General features: G+C 41.6%; 1 protein-coding gene across 1 annotated transcript in view; it reads right to left on the reverse strand.

Moving 5' to 3' along the window:
- Positions 1–6,593: 6,593 nt before the first annotated feature.
- The window catches only part of PREX1 (phosphatidylinositol-3,4,5-trisphosphate dependent Rac exchange factor 1), a 228,263-nt gene continuing 216,700 nt past the window's right edge, over positions 6,594–18,156 (reverse strand). The window contains 8 exon segments of the mRNA XM_025192001.1: positions 6,594–10,081; positions 12,487–12,554; positions 13,197–13,299; positions 13,947–14,134; positions 14,781–14,847; positions 15,986–16,100; positions 16,847–16,990; positions 17,842–17,867. Coding sequence (XP_025047786.1) covers positions 10,039–10,081; positions 12,487–12,554; positions 13,197–13,299; positions 13,947–14,134; positions 14,781–14,847; positions 15,986–16,100; positions 16,847–16,990; positions 17,842–17,867 — 754 coding nt within the window. The 3' untranslated portion in view covers positions 6,594–10,038.

Raw genomic sequence — 18,156 nt, forward strand, 5'->3', positions numbered from 1 at the left:
AAGTAGTAGGGTCGGGGGAGGGGCCCAGGGGAGGCCCCCTGACAGCCCCCCTGCCCCCCACCCACTCCTCCAGGCGCCCTCACCCCCCATGGCTGCCCCTGCCCGCCCCAACTCTGTACTTTAAAAAAAAGCCCCGGTGCTCCCTGGGTGCTGCTGGGCGGAGGGGCGATCCCCGATGCCCTCCACTGTCCCATGCTGCATGGGGGGCCCCTGCATGAGCCCCCTCACTCCCCTCCATCCCGCTCCCCCCACGGCTGCCCGCCTGCTGGGGCTCTGGCCCTTTAAAAAAAAAAAGCCGAGAAAAGCCCGGGGACTCGCCGCTCCTGGTGCAGCTTCAGGGCTTTGGGGGCTCATGCAGAGCCCCCACATGGCGCGGGGCAGCAGGGATCACCCCGTGCCAGCAGGAGCGATGAGTCCTGGGGTTTCTTCAGGTTTTTTTTTTTTAAAAGGGCCGGAGCTGGCCCATGCAGAGCACCCGAGAGGGGGCTAGGGGAGTGGGGGCGAGGGTCTGGTTCGGGGGCTCGTGGAGAGCCCCCCATGCAGTGTGGGGCAGTGGGGATTGCCCCCCCACCCAGCAGCACCTGCTGAGCTGGGGCTTTTTTTTCCCCAAAGTGCTGGGAGCTGGGGTGGGCAGTGTGGCTATTACTGGGCTGGGAGAGGGGCAGTGGATGGGCCTGGCCTGGCTGATTCGGCAATTCGACTGCTGCCAAATCTCTGAATCAGATTTGGCTAAATCGAATCAGGACAGTGATTCGAATCACTAAATTGAATCACTGTCCCCTGAATCAGCCGAATCCGAAGCAAATGCTAGCCGCTTTGCACAGGCCTACTGATTTCCCTTCCAGTCTGCCCAGTTCCAGTGGGTTTATGGCCTTCTTCACACTCCAGAGCAAAGAGGAACAAACTGTGTGTAAGCAATTAGAAATCACTGATAAAGCCTGAAATGTAATTAAGAGAAGGGGCTTATCAGAGCTGGATGGATGGGGCACTTGGCTTCACCAGCTGCTTGTGCAAGACAGGGCATGGTCTAGAATTCAACAAGAGGTGAAGCTGGCCCAAGGCACATTCATTCAGTATGTGATATTATCTCAGATACAGACATCAAAGACCATAAACAGAGAAGGCAGCTGAGCAAGGAGAAGACACTTACTAAATAGCTGTATAATTGACATACTAGAAAACCAGCCCCTAGGAAGTGAGACTGAAATCTACCCCAGGGGCCCTGAAAAATGTGTGAGAACTATCAAGAAGGAAGCTACATCTCCCTGGAGACTTGAATGAAACCATTAGATATTGGTTCACAACATATAGCAGGTGAGAGAGAGTCTGTGTTGATGTCTGTGTACATGCTGGATACACAGACAAGTTTTTTTTTTCTTTTCCCTGGTGCCCTAGGTCTCAGGCAAGCTAAAACACTAATAAACTCTCCAGAAAAACACAGACAGAATTGTTTCCTAATAACCCAGCTAAACTGTTTCCTAGAACTAAATAAGGCAGAGGACTAACTTCAGAATAACATGGCTACCTACCACTCTCTAGAAATAAATAAAAGCCTCATAACAATCCCAGTATCTTGCAGTAGTCTGGTTATGCCTGCATACAATGCAAACAATTGATAAATTTTTGTTTTTTCTCTGATAAAAGGGAATATTATTTTCTATCACATTCCCCATCCTGGCTTCAGCCCACAATCGGGTAATACATTGTTTTATTAGTACAAGTTCTTCAGTCTAGAGTTGCATTGCATGGGTACTTGCCCTCATATACTGTCATTTAGAGATATCATTGTCCACCTTCTAGCAGCTGATGTACTGGACCTTTGCTAGACTGGGGCTAAGGATGCAGCTGGCTTGGTCATAGCCTAGCTCTTAGCTTTGAAAACCGATGTGACAAGATGCAGAGGTCTTAACTAATCTCCAGCAAGTAAGGGGTTAACTTCCCCTACTTAATTGCTAGCTCCCTGCTCAGGTGATGATCAGGAGGATACAATTAGGTAGGGCTGGGAAGAAAGAGCCAATCAGGTTCTCTAGATAAGGGGGAGGCGGAGGGGGAAGGGATTCAATAAAAGTAGCTGCTAAGGAGGCAGCTGGAGATTGCTTAGAAGGAAGGGACTCTGCTTTGGGGCTAGGTTGTGGGAGAAATTTGGTTTGTTTCTACATATCTAGTCTTGGGGGCTTCTGATCACCTATGTGGTAGAGATACTTGAGAACAAAGCTTGTGAAGGGATCTTTGCTAGCTGGCTTTTCTGTAGCTGAACCTAAATGCCTGAGCACCTGATAAAGCTTCATTTTCAACTGCTTTCCCAACCTAGCACGTTGGCAGGAAAGGTGAAGGGGCCCTCCTGATGAGGGGTTTTCTTATTTCAGACTGTTGCCTATGGCAAGCTAGTATCAGATGCACCCAGGCAGACACACTCCTTTTGTGATTTTATTTTATTTTTTAAACAGAATAAAACAATAGAAAACTTGAGGGGGTTTAAAGGTCAAAACAGGTTCTTTGTTTGGGAGTAGAGACGACGTGGAGTCAGCAAACAGTGACTCAGGCTTGTTCCTTATGGATCCCACTGAATGAATGATGCTGGTGGTAACCCTTTATTTACACATTTCAGTTCACTGTAAGTAGGGTAGGGAACTTTTTAAAAGAAATAAACCAACGTTAAGATCTGAACCCTCTCCCTGATGCAATAATTTCAGACTATTTCAGTTTGGGACCCAAATATCTTGATTGCATGGACTGCAGTAAAACTAATCTCCTTCCTGATGTGCTGGTGGCCATAATGGGATAGAGCAGGATTTATCCTCTACTTTTAAAAGGAATCGCAAATGTAGCTACACTGAGAGCTGTACCTCCTCCTGCACAGTATTTCTCTTTACTCCCATAAACAGATAGGAGTGCAAACTGCTAGAGCTTAAGCAGAGGCCTGGAAGAAATGAGAGGACCCATCATCTCATACTGTCCCCTCTCCTTTCCTGAGAGCTTGCAGAAGCTAACCCAGAGGCATGTGCTCAGGATCTGAGTAATTACCTTGTCAACAGGGTCTTTCATTGGATCATCTCAATACCTCAATGCTGTAATTAAACCTGTGAAGCCCTCTGGGAGAGAGGAAAATGCAAAAGCCAAGGGGTATTGCCCAAGGAAATTGTAGATGCTTATTTAGACTAGAAAAACCCAGAGTGGGGGACCAGCAATGTTGCCTTTTACTGTGGATCTGCTTCACTCCTCACTCAAGGCATGACTTGAGGACAATTCTTATGCACAGGTGGGGAGCCCCACCTTGATCATGAGGAACAGTCTGCATTCATGGAGGGGACTCTACTAGGAGTGGTACACAAGGGCCTGAGAGCATGGGGCAGACCAAGAAAGCTGTATTTGCTCCAACATCACATTATCTTTCAGCTGTAGCATTTCTCCATCCATTTCCATTTCCTTTCTCACTTCTCAGGTATGCAGGCCTTTGCTGGGTTTCCTGGGGTGCTTGTTCCATGATAAGAGAGGCTTGAGGCGATCTGGCAGGGGACACGGAAAATTCTACTTTCATCCTCCCCATAAAACAATAAGGATTTGGGCTCCAAGTGCCAACGTTTCTTTGCAGGAAACTTTAGTGCCACAGTTAGCTCTGCTTTAGTGGGGACTGGCCCCAGCAGTTTTAACAGCTTGGCACTAAGGGCTGGGAGCTAAAGTCAGTTCCTTCTGGGGGCTATGCCCATCACTCCTTGACCCCCCTTCAGCCCTGGAAGAACATCTCATTGTAGAGGATCCATCCTTCTATGTATATAATCATTCCTGAATGGCTCTACAGAGTTTAAATAAAATTGAGCAAATGCACTGAACTGACAGTAAACCCAAAATGGACGCATGTGGATTAGACATTACAGCAACACAAAGTTGAAGATCAAGGTATATTAAGACTTGCCATCCCAAGGTAGGAGACGCATGCTCAATTCAAAATACAAAACATCAAGGAAAAGGTAGCACTATTGATACAACTAATAAGAATCCCAGAGTTACTTAGGGAAAAAACCTCACGGATTATGTACAGAATTTTTACAAAATGTTTGATAATGCCAGTTCTAAAAATTTTCTATAAAAATATCATCTCTGGACTTTTTTTCCCTAAAACATGAGAAGTTTTGTTGCATGCAAAAATATACAGTACAGTTTGTATCATTTCGGCATCCCCTCTGAAAAGGTAACTGTTCTTAGGTGCAAAATAATCTTGAAATGCAGCAATAGGAGAGTAAGCAAGCATACTTGAGACTGAATGGCTGATCTTCCATGCTAGGGACTCTTAAACTTGGTTCAACCAGTGACTGTACTGGTCACTGCCAGAACACAAAGCCCATACCTCCTCTGCTTAAAAGGGAGCAGAGTACAGCACCCTCTGAAACAAGTTTTTATTTTAGTGGCATCATATCAGTGTAAACGTAGAAGCAGGGTGAAGAGCCAGGTGCTTTAGTGCTCCATCCAAATGACGAAGACAAGGGTAGGTTTTCTTCAGCTTTTTGGACACAACCAGCATATAATATAGGACCTGATTCCCCTTTCACTTACACTGGTATGAATCTGGAAGCCCCTGAAATAAGTAGCATCACACTGGTGTCGTACTAAGACGGAAGAAGAATCAGGCTTCAGATAGGAAATGTGCGTTGGTTGGCTTTCTCAAGCTTGTTGCTGCCAGTTCTATATTTATGGGAATTAAAAGTGGATTTTTTTTTTTTTTTTTTAATGATTCAGTGGGCACATCTACACGTGCACATTTACTGTGCAGGAACCAAAATTACTGCACAGTATGGGTGTGCATCTATATGTGCATGCCTGTACTGTGCAGTAAATATGGCAACTTACACTGACTTCAGTGTAAATTTGATACCTGCATTATGCAGAGTAACTTACTGCACAGTACACTTAAGCCAGCATAAATTCAAGTGTAGACATGCCCAGTATGTTGCTTGTCCCCTTTGTATGCAGACGGTCATTTTTCAGATGAGTTAGAGAACAATAATAATGCCACTTGTGGCACTGTCAGTCTTCAAATCAGTTCACAAGCATTAGTTACTGAATCCTCCAAACTCCCTTAGGATGTAAACTGGTACTCTCATTCCTATTTTATAGGTAAGGAGCCGGGGTAGGGGAGGATAAATGATTTGCTCAAGGTTATAGAGAGCAAGAGTCAATGAGATTCAGTTCTCAAGAATTCTGGTCCTAGGCTCGTAGTCAGGCCACTAGCACTTTCTGTTTGCATTTCTATTTTAAACAGGAAGGCAGCACTAGCATGAGTTCTAGTGATGTTACAGTAAGGATGATCCAATTGCTAATATACAATGCTAAGCAGGGGACAAGTCTCTTGGCCCTGTTTAGCATGGTTTTGCATTAGACAGTTTCAATGGAACAGAACTTGAGATTGCAGGATAATGGACAGAGTCAAGGCCATCTTTTCCGAACACTGGCCCTGAAACCTGCCCTCTGACCTTCACAGCATTTATTTCCGTTAAGCTAAATGACTACTGTAGATCTCCCTTGATGAGTAACAGAGTGACAGCTTCTCATTTGAACACTTAACTGCTACTAATTTAGAGATAAGCTGTACCAGGTATTTTGACTAAACCAAGACCACCTATCTATAAATCAACATCCTTTGCTTTTGTGAGTAAGCTGGTTCTGATTAGCTGAAGTTTTAATTTTACCAGTGAATAATAGTCAGGTGTCTAGAAGCTCATTGGCTGCCTCAGACACCATTAAAGATGATTTATCACACCAGACATTATGACTATTTACTATCTTAAAAGCAGGTATCTTTCAAGTGGTATTTTCTTTACATTGAAATGCTGATTGTTAGCACTTAGTGTTGTAAACCTTCCAACCACATTACACACACGACATAATTAATCCTCACAACAGCCCTGTGAGGTAGGCACATGAACAGTTCCTTGTTCTTGATGAGGAATTCAAACAGGCAGGTTAAGGAACCTACCAAAGTTCAAGTCTGTGTCAACAGGCTTAGAATTTGAGACTTTGGGATCCCAGTCCTCTGGTAAGACCTGCTCTAAGTATGTGTTGATAAAGATATTTTCTGCCAACAGAACACACATGTTACCGGTGACTTGTTTTTTCAAAATTTCTGAATCTCTGGTTATCTCCTCTTAGCCTTTCGCTCTGGGGCCGCCTTGCATTTTCGTAGGAGAATGGGAAAGCATTTGATCCTGAAGGTGTCTCTACACTAGGGCTAGGGACAGCAGTTACACATAAACTGGTTTAAGTCATCAGAAACTGGTTTAAACCTGTAATAGAACAGAAGTTCAGGGCACATAAACTGGTTTCAAGATGGCTGAAACTGGCTTAAGGTAAACCAGACTTAACTGATTTGGGTCAAATTGGTTTATGAAACTTCTGACCCAGACCCCTTCCTGGTTCAAGTTAAATCATAGTCCCCCAGCATCCCAACATGCTCTGCAGCCGTGGGTGGGGCTGTGCTGTCTGTTCCAGCAGAGAAGGGTTAGAGGGACGGGGAGGCAGGGACTGCCCTCCCACCCAGGCAAACCCCAGCTGGGGTTTGGGGCTTGGGAGGGGGGTTAAACTTCCCTTCCCCTGAGTACAGAGCTGCCCTGCCCTGCCCTAGTAAAAATTAAATGATGGCTGTGACTGTGGACTATAAATCCCAGAGGCACCTGGAAGCAGGAAGAGGAAGTGATGAGCAAACCTGCAGAGTTCTGCTGCTCTGAGTCTGAATTGCAAACCCCAGAGACCTGTGTGTTCACTTCCCAGGAAGAGGAAGTGGACACACAGCCTATACTACATGCCAGGGAACTTCTAGCACCCTCTTGCTTCTGGCCTGAGACACTGCAGGTATGTGGCTGTATTTCCTGAATCAAAAGTGAATGTCTGCCCAGTTGTTTCTCAGTTTAATCTCTGCAGCTCACACTAACATGCAAAGTCTGAATAAAATTCAGCCTCATGCTTTTTGACTGTACTTTAGCCTTTGAGAGAGAGGAATACCAGTGTACTACATCAGTTCATGGTATGGACACAGCTACACCAGTAAAACTGTGTTTTGCAACAGGACAGTAAAACATCTCCTCATAAGCAAAACTAGCTATAGCTCACATCTATACACATCTTTGCTAATACAACTCCAACAGCACTGATCAACACAGCTATGGTGGAAGTCTGTAGTGTACAGCTGACCTGATCTACAGAAGTTCCAAACCAGGGAAAGTCCACTGGGCAGATTGGGGACTGACAAACTATCTTCACTTCCCTTCTGCATACAATGAGCAATTTTCTGTGGTGTACCACGGAGAAGTGAGGGCATGGTGGGGTGATGGCCAGTGCTTTCACTCACTATACAAATCAGAGGACAAAAACTTAAGAAGAGGCAGGACTTTTCTCTACTCCCCTCACAGCCAGCTATAGGAGATATGCCCCACTTGCAGGGATGCCCTGAGTCTCTATCTAACTCTACTTTACCCCTGGAGATTCTGTGGCCCTGCTCTGCTGTCTTCTTTTGTAGTCTGTTCAGCTGGGCTTACTTGCGCAGGATCGCATGCAAACTCTGCATTTACACAGTATCAGAACAACAGATTTGTCCTGGCTCACTAAGAACTCTGAACTGAAACCACATCTGTAGGTAGCATTGCACAAACAGGAAGAGCTCAGCACCACCCAGTTTGATCAGATCTCAAATGCAACTTCAACTTTTGACCCTTCCTAGCTCCAAATTCTGTTGAACAGCTGAAGAACTAAAAGGGTATGACTTAGAAAAATAAAATCATATCCTCTTGTAATATAAACAACACTTTAATAATAAAAGTTCTATCATGTCTGCAATGAGAATACCATATACATTTCTATGTAAAACAGTGCATGGTGCAAATGCCCTCAGATCATCCTCTATGCACCTTAATGTGTAGGACTGAAAAAATGTGGGTCAGGTGCCTCAGCTGGCAGTACGTATTGGCATAGCTTCACTGAAGTCAGTAGAGTGTTATGCTGTTTTATGTTATGAGGATCCCAGCTCATGCTTTTTTTCTATTTACCATGTGCGTCTATTAGCCTTTCCTTTTAAGTAGCTAGTTTTGTAAAGAACCAGCACTTTTTTCCACCTCACATGGCAAAATTAGCTTGTCCAAGATTGCCAAGAAGTACAACAAGTCCTCTGAAATACTTTTCTTGCTGATCTGACTGTAATGCAAAATGGACGCTACAATAATGAACCCCTGTGTCTGGGACTTGGGACTTCCACTAACCTCTGCTATTTGTGTGCTCAGAAGGAATAGGTACAAGTAAAGAAAACAAACAAAAGGTCTTCCTCTCACAAAAGAATTATTTTGATGCAAGGGGGATGGAAACACAAATGATAAAACCATTTTAAGAATTCAGGCAGCTTAAAACAACCCTTCCCCCCCATCTCATGATCACTGTTTTGTGGTTAATTTGTAGAAATCAAATTTAAAAACAGTTTCATAGCCTAGTGGGAGGCCTAATACTTGGGCTGGATTGGATTTGTTAATTGAATACATGTAAGTCCATTAATGCCCTGCTCGGAAAAAGGAAAACCCACAGATACTACTACTACTATTACTACTACCACTACTACTACTATTAAAAAACCCTTCTTTTTCATAGAACACACCTCACTTTAGAGGGCTTCTGGACTTTCCCAACATTCAGTTGTTCTATATAAGACTGGGGTTGTTTTATAGTGAGAGAGAGGAATGTTAGGTCTCTCCACTATGGAAAGTGGTTAGCAATGGTGAATCATATTAAGGCACTCACACCCAAAAAACATTATTTCTGGCCTGAGACCACTGACATTTCCGATTAGTTTCAGCCAGTAGTTTGGAGAAAATTACTGCACAAATGATAATACTGAGAGACTGGAGACCATTTTTGAAATAGAAAAAAATAAAGTTCATTATATACACAATTCCTTTTTTTTTCTTTTAACTTAAAAGATTTCCTAAAACATCTTAACTATATTAAAGACTACTTAAATAATGAAAGACTTTAAATAATGTAGATTTTTTTTCCAGTAAACTAGGATGGGCTGTATAATTGCCAGCATAATGGTCCCATTTTAAACAATATATTTTTTTATTTAAATCTTGTATGTATAATAACATGTACCAAAACATATTCCACTCCACATAAATAAGTATAGTTTTCTGACCTGGTTTTAAAAACTACATCTGTTCAAATAATCAGATTATAAGACAGCATTTTTTTCCTTTGTAATGTTTCCTTTAAAATCCTTCATTTCCCATGTCGCCTGTAAAATATTACTGTATTTCCAGAATACATCGTTGATCATTAGTAAGAAAAAGTGTTAAGCCCAAACCTGAAAGCTGCTGTAAGTTAAAGGAAGTAAATGTTAAAGAAGTATTATGGAATGTATACTCGGCAGCATAGAGAGATTGGTTCTTACTGGGATGAAATGGAAAATGACTCCAGAAGAAATATTTTATGTTCACATTTGAATAAGCCAGACTTGTGCTATTCATTGTTCAAATTTGCAGGTCAGGATATTAAAAAGTGGTATTTGTGATGCTGTTACTCAAGGCCACTGACCAAAATTATGCTGGCAATTAAATGGATGCCAGATGCATTATTGTGTGGACAGATGCGCTCTGTCTTGGATTGTTTTTTCCACTGATCTGTAACTTGAAGTTCATGACGTTCAGCCAGCAGCACATCTAAGTCATTAGTAAAGCTGCAGTTCCTTGACATGTAATTGCCAACTTGCTAGGCATCTGGCAGAAGGGAGTTCTTCTGACTCAGCTCTAGGAGGTTTTAATTTGAGAACTTCGCCAACAAGCCCAGGAACCATCAGGATCCCTGCCCGGATCCTGCGGGAGTAGAAATGCAGTTTCTTCGTGTACGGGTCCAGGCGTTCATCTCTCTTTACCAAAAGGGCAAGACACCCAGCACCATCTCCCTGTCTCTTGAGTCAGTGCCACCAGTGTCAATTGTCATGGATTTGCAGGCAGGGTTGCACTCTGCTGAATACTTTAATGACTCCAGAATGTGGGTGTCTTTTCATTCTTATAAATCCCCATCTACAGGTGGCTGGCATAGCCTGTAGAGCCTATCAAGACAGATTAATAGTCGGTATTATAAATGTCAGACTAATAAAAAGTTATTGGCATTAGCATGCAACACTCAACTCCTCCTTTGTCAGGCTTCAGTAACACTCACTGATAATCTGATGGCAAAGATACAGCAAGTTCTGACTAGCAGGTTTGCAAACTAAAAGTGCCAGTAGCAAATAATTAATTAAATCACTTTACAGCTATTATTTTAAGAAAAAATATATTTTTTAAATTATATTTGTTCTTCCTAATTCTTCTGTGAAATTCTAGTCAGATTTTGGCTTTTCAGTGGAAGGCAATCCTTTTTTTTACCAGTTTTTCCTGGACATATTTAACTAATACAGAAATCTCATTCATTGCTTATTGATGTGGTTGCATTAACCTTAATTGCTAACCTTGTTTGCAGAGACACTTAAAAATAACAAACTGGAGATGAGGAGAAAACCCACTTTGATCATCCTGTCTATATTTCCCTTGTGTGCAAGTGTTCCCTATAGTATATTCTCTAGAGTTTTGTCCAGCTTGGATTAAATTAACTCAGAGGATGGGACTTCTGTGACTTGCTTTCTAAGATCATTACACTGTCTTGCAAGTCTCCTATCTAGGAAATATATTTCCTAATAATTAACCTAAATTTAGTTTAACTGACAGTAATCTAATCTACTTCTGCTTATTTTCATTCCATTTAGTCTTACGTACAACAGTGATGAAATAAGCAGATACCAGCGTATCCAGGCTTTCAAATATTGTTTTAAATCAGTCCTTTAACCCATAAAATATATTACTTTCTCTGCTCCACTACACATTGTAAATCACAACTACAGACTCTACTACTTTTTTATCTTAAAATACGTAAGGTGTGTTACAGCCTTAGGACCATAAAATTAGATTTTAGGTAATGAATGTTCATGACAAGGGAAAATATCACCACTCCTACAAATCTCACTTCTTGACATTTGGGAAATGGCAGAACCTAGCATAGAGTGCATATTCATCCCTTATTGAGATGGCAATCACAATTCAAGAGCTGGAGAGAGGGAGAAAATAGCAGGTCCCAACTATTGTTCCCTCTGAAAGGTCTCTGGGAAAGCAAAACAAAGCCGAGCTTGGCTACAGGGCACTTCATCTGAATCTCCAGCCTCTAATTCTGTGCTGCATGCTTGGAATAATCTCCAACACATCTGAAAAGGTGCAAGTGCCAGAGATGGAGGAGTGTTGTGCAGGTGCTCCACCAGCATATAACTAGAGTAATGGGATGAAGAGAAAAAAATTGGCTACCAGCAAAAACTTCTTGACACTGAAGTACGCTGAATTCCCATCTGTTTCAAAAAGGGACCACATAAAACATTAGAGCAGGGATGCACTACATACATCCCACCAGTATAATATCAATGGCCCAGCAACTTGGAGTCAGCCAAACTGCAAGTGTGCAGAGGCACTTTCCATTGGAAACTATAACTTATAAGTGGCGCTCAATGAGTTTGAGTCTTGCACTAGAGAATAAGCCTACACTTACCCAGGGGGATAGTGTAGAGTGACCCCTAACCCAGGGGGATAGTGTAGACTGAACTGCTTACTTCTATTCTAGGTGACTAAATTGGCTTGCCTTGCACATGTGGTAGCCTTTACAGCTGGTTCACTGACGTCTAGCATAGACCAGTGTGATTTGGCTTTTGTCTGGTATGAATGTTTAATGATGCTATAATGGAACAGAATTAACTTTCCCTCTTAGGAATGTGGAGAGGTAGGAAATAGTCAAATACCACTCTTAATATTAGACTATTTTATATTATTTTAAATTATATTTCTCAGGAAGAGACCGAGCATCTCCCATTCCTATTAGAATCGGGGGACTTGCAGGCCTACATGGCCCTCTGACCCTGCTATGGATATAACCTTGGGCAGCTGAACCTTCTAGGGGTTGCATTAATACACAGGCCCAAGTTGCTTACTCTTAAACCCATTCTGCAATAAATCATTTGACACTCCAGCTATTTTGAACACTTTATTTGGCTCTAGCCAAAGTATGAGTGCATGCATTATTGCTGCATATTTGTAGTCAGATTTGTCATTCAAGAGTCTCTGCAGAGAAAGCTGTCAGTCACCAAGGTTTATCAACTCACTGAAAGTGGCACAAAGCAGTAGAAGTGTTTTTATTTAGACAATGCAAGAATCCTAAAAGTCAAGGGTGACTGGCAAATGAGTTTGGAACAAAGCTTTTAAAATATAAATGCACTTGGTTTAGACTAGTGATGTTTGGGACAGTTTTCCATATTGCTGCTGATTGTTTTTTTTTATTCTCCTTTTTATAAGGAATTTCAGCACTAGTGCAATGAGGCAACAGCAATTTGGATAATATGTTAAAGCACTTGGATAATATGTACCATACATAATAAACTACCTGGGTGCTGATGGCGGCATCTGATCCATCACTTTGAGGTTTTTAGCAGAGATTTCAACCCTTGGTCCCTAAGGAAACACAGAATTTATGTCGTTGACAATATCAATAAAACAATTGAACCCTAAGGGAAAAATATTGTAACAGGAATATTTCTATTTGAGAACCCATTAGCTACTTTTAGAAGCTCTGGAATCTACTGGGTGTGTGCATTAGTCATCTGTGTTTATGCAAGATGAAAGCTGTCCCAAAGCACTTAACAAGCAATCCCGTAAGAGTTCGACAAAGTAATGTTGTACGATAACATCTTTACTGTATATACTGGATGTTAATAAATACATTATACAACCTACATTTTCAAGGGACAGTCTCATGTTTTAGATGTTTGTGCATGTAATTTGCAGAAGCATGTCTGCATATTCCATATGTTTTTTTAACATCCATGCAAACACTTCAAATAATGTACATTCATGCATGCACTTTAAATAACCTAATGGCTGGCTACAAGATTCAAATCCTAGCATTTTTCTTCTGGCAAGTTTGCATGCCATTGCTTGAATTTTAGTGTCTAGATGTGGGTCAAGATATGAACAAAACTCAGCTCCTCAAAGCAATGGATTGGTATTTTAACAAAGAGGCCAGAAGAATGAAAATGTGTGGCCTGCCAGGAATCCAGCTAAGAAAATGATAATACCAGGGGTCTAAGTACTCACTTGCTTTCTCATGATGTCTGTAGCCTGCATGATGCACTTGGGTAAAAGTCCATGGCTTCTAGCCAGGATGACTGCTTGTTCCAGGGACACATTCAATGTACTTCTGGACATGGGAGACAAGGGATGTTAAATTCACAAATCAGAGGCACCTGGTTAAAAATTATTTCTCTTGTAACAATCTTATCTTTTTTGTTTCTCATTTTTAACAAAGGTGCTTAATTAGTAAGTGCAAGTGAACTTAGCAACTGCACAATTTTAATGTTTACTTTCTAGGTTTTCATTTGAAAACAACTGTATAAGCCAGTTCAGTGACCCACCTCTAGCCTTGCAACATCTACGTCAAACTGCATTTCCTTCTGATCTCTGATGGAGCTATCAAATAGTTATGTCTCATTTGTGGTTCTACAATGGCTCGTGTCAACTATGAGCTAAACTGTTCCTCAATTGAGCCACTGGGGCTATTCAAAGAATAGTACTGTTAGCATGCACATTAATACTCCAAAATATTTTAAAACCCTTTGACATGGATTAGCCTCTATTTTATGACTGAAAACCATATAAATTCAAGATCCATCACAGTACACAACTCCTCAAAGTCACAACCTAACCTGAAATAGGAAATGCCAACATCTTTTCATTCCTATTCGCAGTGGTTGCAGCGTTCTAATTCCTTGAAACTGGCTTAAATAGGCACCTTGCTGCCATATACAGGAAAAGAAAGCTCTTACCACAACAATCCCAAAATCTCACCTCTGCATTCCTGTGCCACACATGGTAATCTGACATGCTCCAAGCCGATAGCAGAGCTCTGAGGATATAGGCAGCAGACCAGCTCCTGATATGTTACTGCTGGAATATCCTGGTTGGGTGGGTTTTGTGTTAATAAAAGACTTCATCAGTCTGCAAAGCTCATCCATTGCATTAATGGGGCGAATAAGCTACACAAGAACAATAAACAAATGCATCAGTGGCATATTCACTTCTTTGCTTAAACAGTTATTTGGAAGGATATTTTCTCCCATGTCTAAAGATAATGTCTGAGATCTATAGCAGAGCCAGTACCATAGAGTAACAACTATTTACGTTGCACAAAAAAATGCACAAGCAGAAACTAAGTGTTGGGGCAGTTCACTGCAAGTGATCACAAAACATGATATAGTCTGTTTCTGCAGTAACTTGCTCCCACTTCTTTTTATTAAAATAATGCCTTTCTGTCCCTTTGCTTCTCTGTGTGCAAAAGATAAAAGAAAACCATGTGTCTGACAACACTTACTACTGAATTTATCTTTATTTGTTATTTTACTGTAGATGATGAAACATTCTCACATACAAATTAATTGTTTTTTCCTTTTCTGAATTCATCTTAGGCCGCATCTCTCTGAAGTTCAGTTTCAGGTTCTGTTTTCCAGAAATAAGCTTAAGCTGCTTGGGGCAGGTACTGATTTTTTGGGTATATGTATGGGGTTTGTTTTTTTGTTTTGGTTTTTTTTGGGTGGGGGGGAGAAGTTGTACTGTACCTATATAACAAACTCCCAGTCCATGGTTGGGCTATCCTATCATATAAATAGTAAAACTGAATAATACCTGGTCAATTTTCACTGCCGTGGTATTGGAATCAGTGGGCAGATTGGATCTCTCAAGGTAAAATGTCCTGCAGTTAGACATTAAGAATTGGATTATCTCATTTCTGGCACATATACATGTATCACTACCTACTACATACTACATGCCATCTCTGATTGTCTGCTGTCAATAAAAATGATGTTTCTTATTGAGGCCCTGAATTATTTGTTTTTATAGCAACAGAGTTTAAACACAACATTTTAGCTCCAGTCAAAAATCTGAACTCCAATTAGATGGAAATTGCTTCTGGCACAGTTCAGTAATCCAGAAGGACTTTAAGCCCCTCTCCCCCCCTAAATAATTTAACAGGTTTCCAACCAAAAATGAAACCCCCTCCCACTTCATTTCTAAGAAGAAAAAAAATATAAAACAAAAAAAGAATATCTCTTTTGCCAAAAATCTCCTTTACACCAAAGACTCCCTGGGCGTGTCTGCATGTGCCTATTAATGCGCAGCAATAAGCTCTGGAGCTTATTACTGCCAAGCGCGCATCTGAACATGCATCTGCCAGGTACGCATCTGCATGTGCACCCAGCATATTGAGCCAGGGTGGAAGAGCTCCGGCTGGCAGGGAGCCCTGGGGATCAGTTTGCCAGCCTAAGGCTGATCCTCCCAGTTCCGCATGCTGCAGAGGGGCTGGCTAGGGCATGAGGGTGCTTCAGTGTGGGGCTAGCTGGCAGGCAGCCTCTGCAGTGAAGCACCCTCGTGCCCCAGCCAGCCCCTCCAGTGTATCCACATGTGCACAGCTGTGGAGTTTTTTACTTGTATTTGCAAGTACTTATATTTACAAGTACTATCCTGCTGCAGAGTAAAAAAATTAGGCTAATTAGCTGCACAATAAACATCTACACATGCACTCCTATTAGGCTCGAGTAAATCAGTTTACTCCAGGATAGTACTTGTAAATACAAAGATACAAATACAAATACTGTCCTAATTCAGAGTAAATTAGTTTACTTTAGCCTAATAGGGGTGCACGTATAGACACTGAGATGTTTACTGCACAGCTAATTAGTCTATCACACAGTAAATATCTTGTGTAGACGTGCCCACTGTGTACTAGATATGGAAATACTGGCAAAGAAAAATGTAACCTATGCAGTTTAAAGGTTCTCACTAAGCAGCACACTTTTAGCTTTTTTTCCTGGGAAGGGAACATGAGATACCTGAGTTTACGGTAGTACTGTTGCACTTTTTCAAGTGAGGTGCCATTAACCTGTTGCTGAAGTTCTTCTACAGACAAGCCTCCTAGTTGTAAATGGCTCTCCAGGCTTTCAAGAGCTGCAAAAATAAAGGTTTTTTTTCCATTTTTTAGTGTTTTTGTTTTGTTTTTCTATTTGGCTATTTGTCTTTCATTTCCTTCCTTAAGTATGTGGCTGTCAATTCACTTTAGATACCAAGCTTGTAAAAAGGAAAACTAAATGCCTGTATGCCCAGTGAAAGGTGTGTCTTTTAATGAACCATTTTGCTATCCTAAAAGGTCAGGGCTCCTATAGTACCAGATCACTGTAATATCCTAGTAGTAACTCTCTGAAGGAGGTATCCTAGACTAGATGCTACAATGTGGGACAGTGAGTCCTGCAGAGGTCCCTTCTTTTACAGCCCAGATTCTATGAAGCAACATAGCAGTACGTGCACGCATGCCTGTTTTAGCACTCTTGGTCTGTGGTGTAGGAATATGGGAATTTCCATGCTAAATTAGACAGGTCTCTTTAATCCAGCATCTCATCTGACAGTGACCTGGAGTTTCAGTGAGGCTCAAGAGAATCAACATCAGGCAGATGTGGGGAATAATCAGGTTCTTCTGCATGGCTCATGTTAATCACTATATCCTATGAATTCCCCAAATATGTTAGAGTGATTTCTCCTCAGCATGACAATTTCCAACTAACTTCTTTATGTTGTCAGTTTTGCTACAGTGACAACTCTAGGGTCATTCCTAGAGGGTCATTCAATAAACCCCTGGATATGGAGTAGCTAGTTGTATCTGCCATCACATCTGTCTTTATAAGGAGTCTCACAGGCACCTCTTGTAAAGAGCACTGCATGTAGCTTCAAGCTTCCCCCATTCTGAAACCGGGAAGGCAGTTTGGAGAAGTAGTAGCTGTCAAGATACAAGATAACCTTCAAGGCCTGCCGACTTCCTTCAATGTGGTAGAAGATGTGAGTATCTGGAGAAACAAAGGTGGGATGGTTGTTGTGTTACCAAAACAAGAACAATACTTCAGTGTACCATTTAAGAGCATTTCACCATGGAACGTGAGAAAAATGACAAGGAAGTTACTGTTTTTTAAGAGAAACAAACAAAATATATTTAGAAATGACTGATGTGATAGTTATCAGTGCTGATTATTTTTTTCCTCTGGTGTGTCTGTCTCGCTATTAGATGGTAAACTCTTTGGAGCAGTTCTCAAATGGAGCAATTGTGGGATGATCTGCTATTCTGTACTTGCACAGCCCTTAGCACAATGGGGCCCTGTTCTTGATTGCTTCCTAGACATTATTGTAATAAACACAGATTTATAATTTAAATCAACATGTTCCATGACAGCCAGTGTTGGATGAGAAGGGGTTGGAAACACTTTGAATTCACTAAACTTGCTCTTACAATCACCATCAAATATCTGCCTGGGTCCTATTGTGATTAGTGACTAAAGTGTAACAGGAGTTACAGACTTCATCACGGTGCTTCCCACACTGCATGTACCTTCCAGCTAAATATACGAAAGGCCTTGGGGGAGGGGGTAATCAAATAAAGATGACAGGCTGAACATTGGAACAAAAGGGGAATTTCTTGGCCTCAGAGGTAAATCACTTTCAATACCGTCATGGAAACTGCCATAGGATCTTTGAAACCACTTTGGTTTTTCAGGTCTTATTTAACTAATTATGCACAGAAAATATGATGGTGCTTAATATGCACCTTTGGAAGGATTAAAAAAACTAAGCAGATGCTGGTTTGATTTAAACTTGCAGTTATAGAGTCCACAAGGTCCAGAATGGATGCTTAACCAGACAGTACTTGACAAGAAATGCTTATCTAGCTGTCTGCTCTCAGTTTCCCTTGCATACGTGTAGTGTAAGGCCCAGCAGCAGGCAAGGGTCATGGCTGTGAAAATAAGCTCACCAGCAATATGCCTTTCCCTTCTGCTCCAGAAAAGAAGAAATCTGAGTGACACATTGGAGTGAGGTCTTGAGCGCCTTCAGCTTTCATTACATTCAATGTAAGTTAAGGAAATGCAGCACATCATAGAAGACATGCAGCAAAACCCAGGACTGAGCACTTCTCAGAGACTTAAAACTAGGCTGGAAACTAATCAGAAATGTAAGAAAGAAG

Source organism: Alligator sinensis, unplaced genomic scaffold (assembly GCF_000455745.1).
Source record: "Alligator sinensis unplaced genomic scaffold, ASM45574v1 scaffold76_1, whole genome shotgun sequence".
Taxonomy (NCBI): Eukaryota; Metazoa; Chordata; order Crocodylia; family Alligatoridae; genus Alligator; species Alligator sinensis.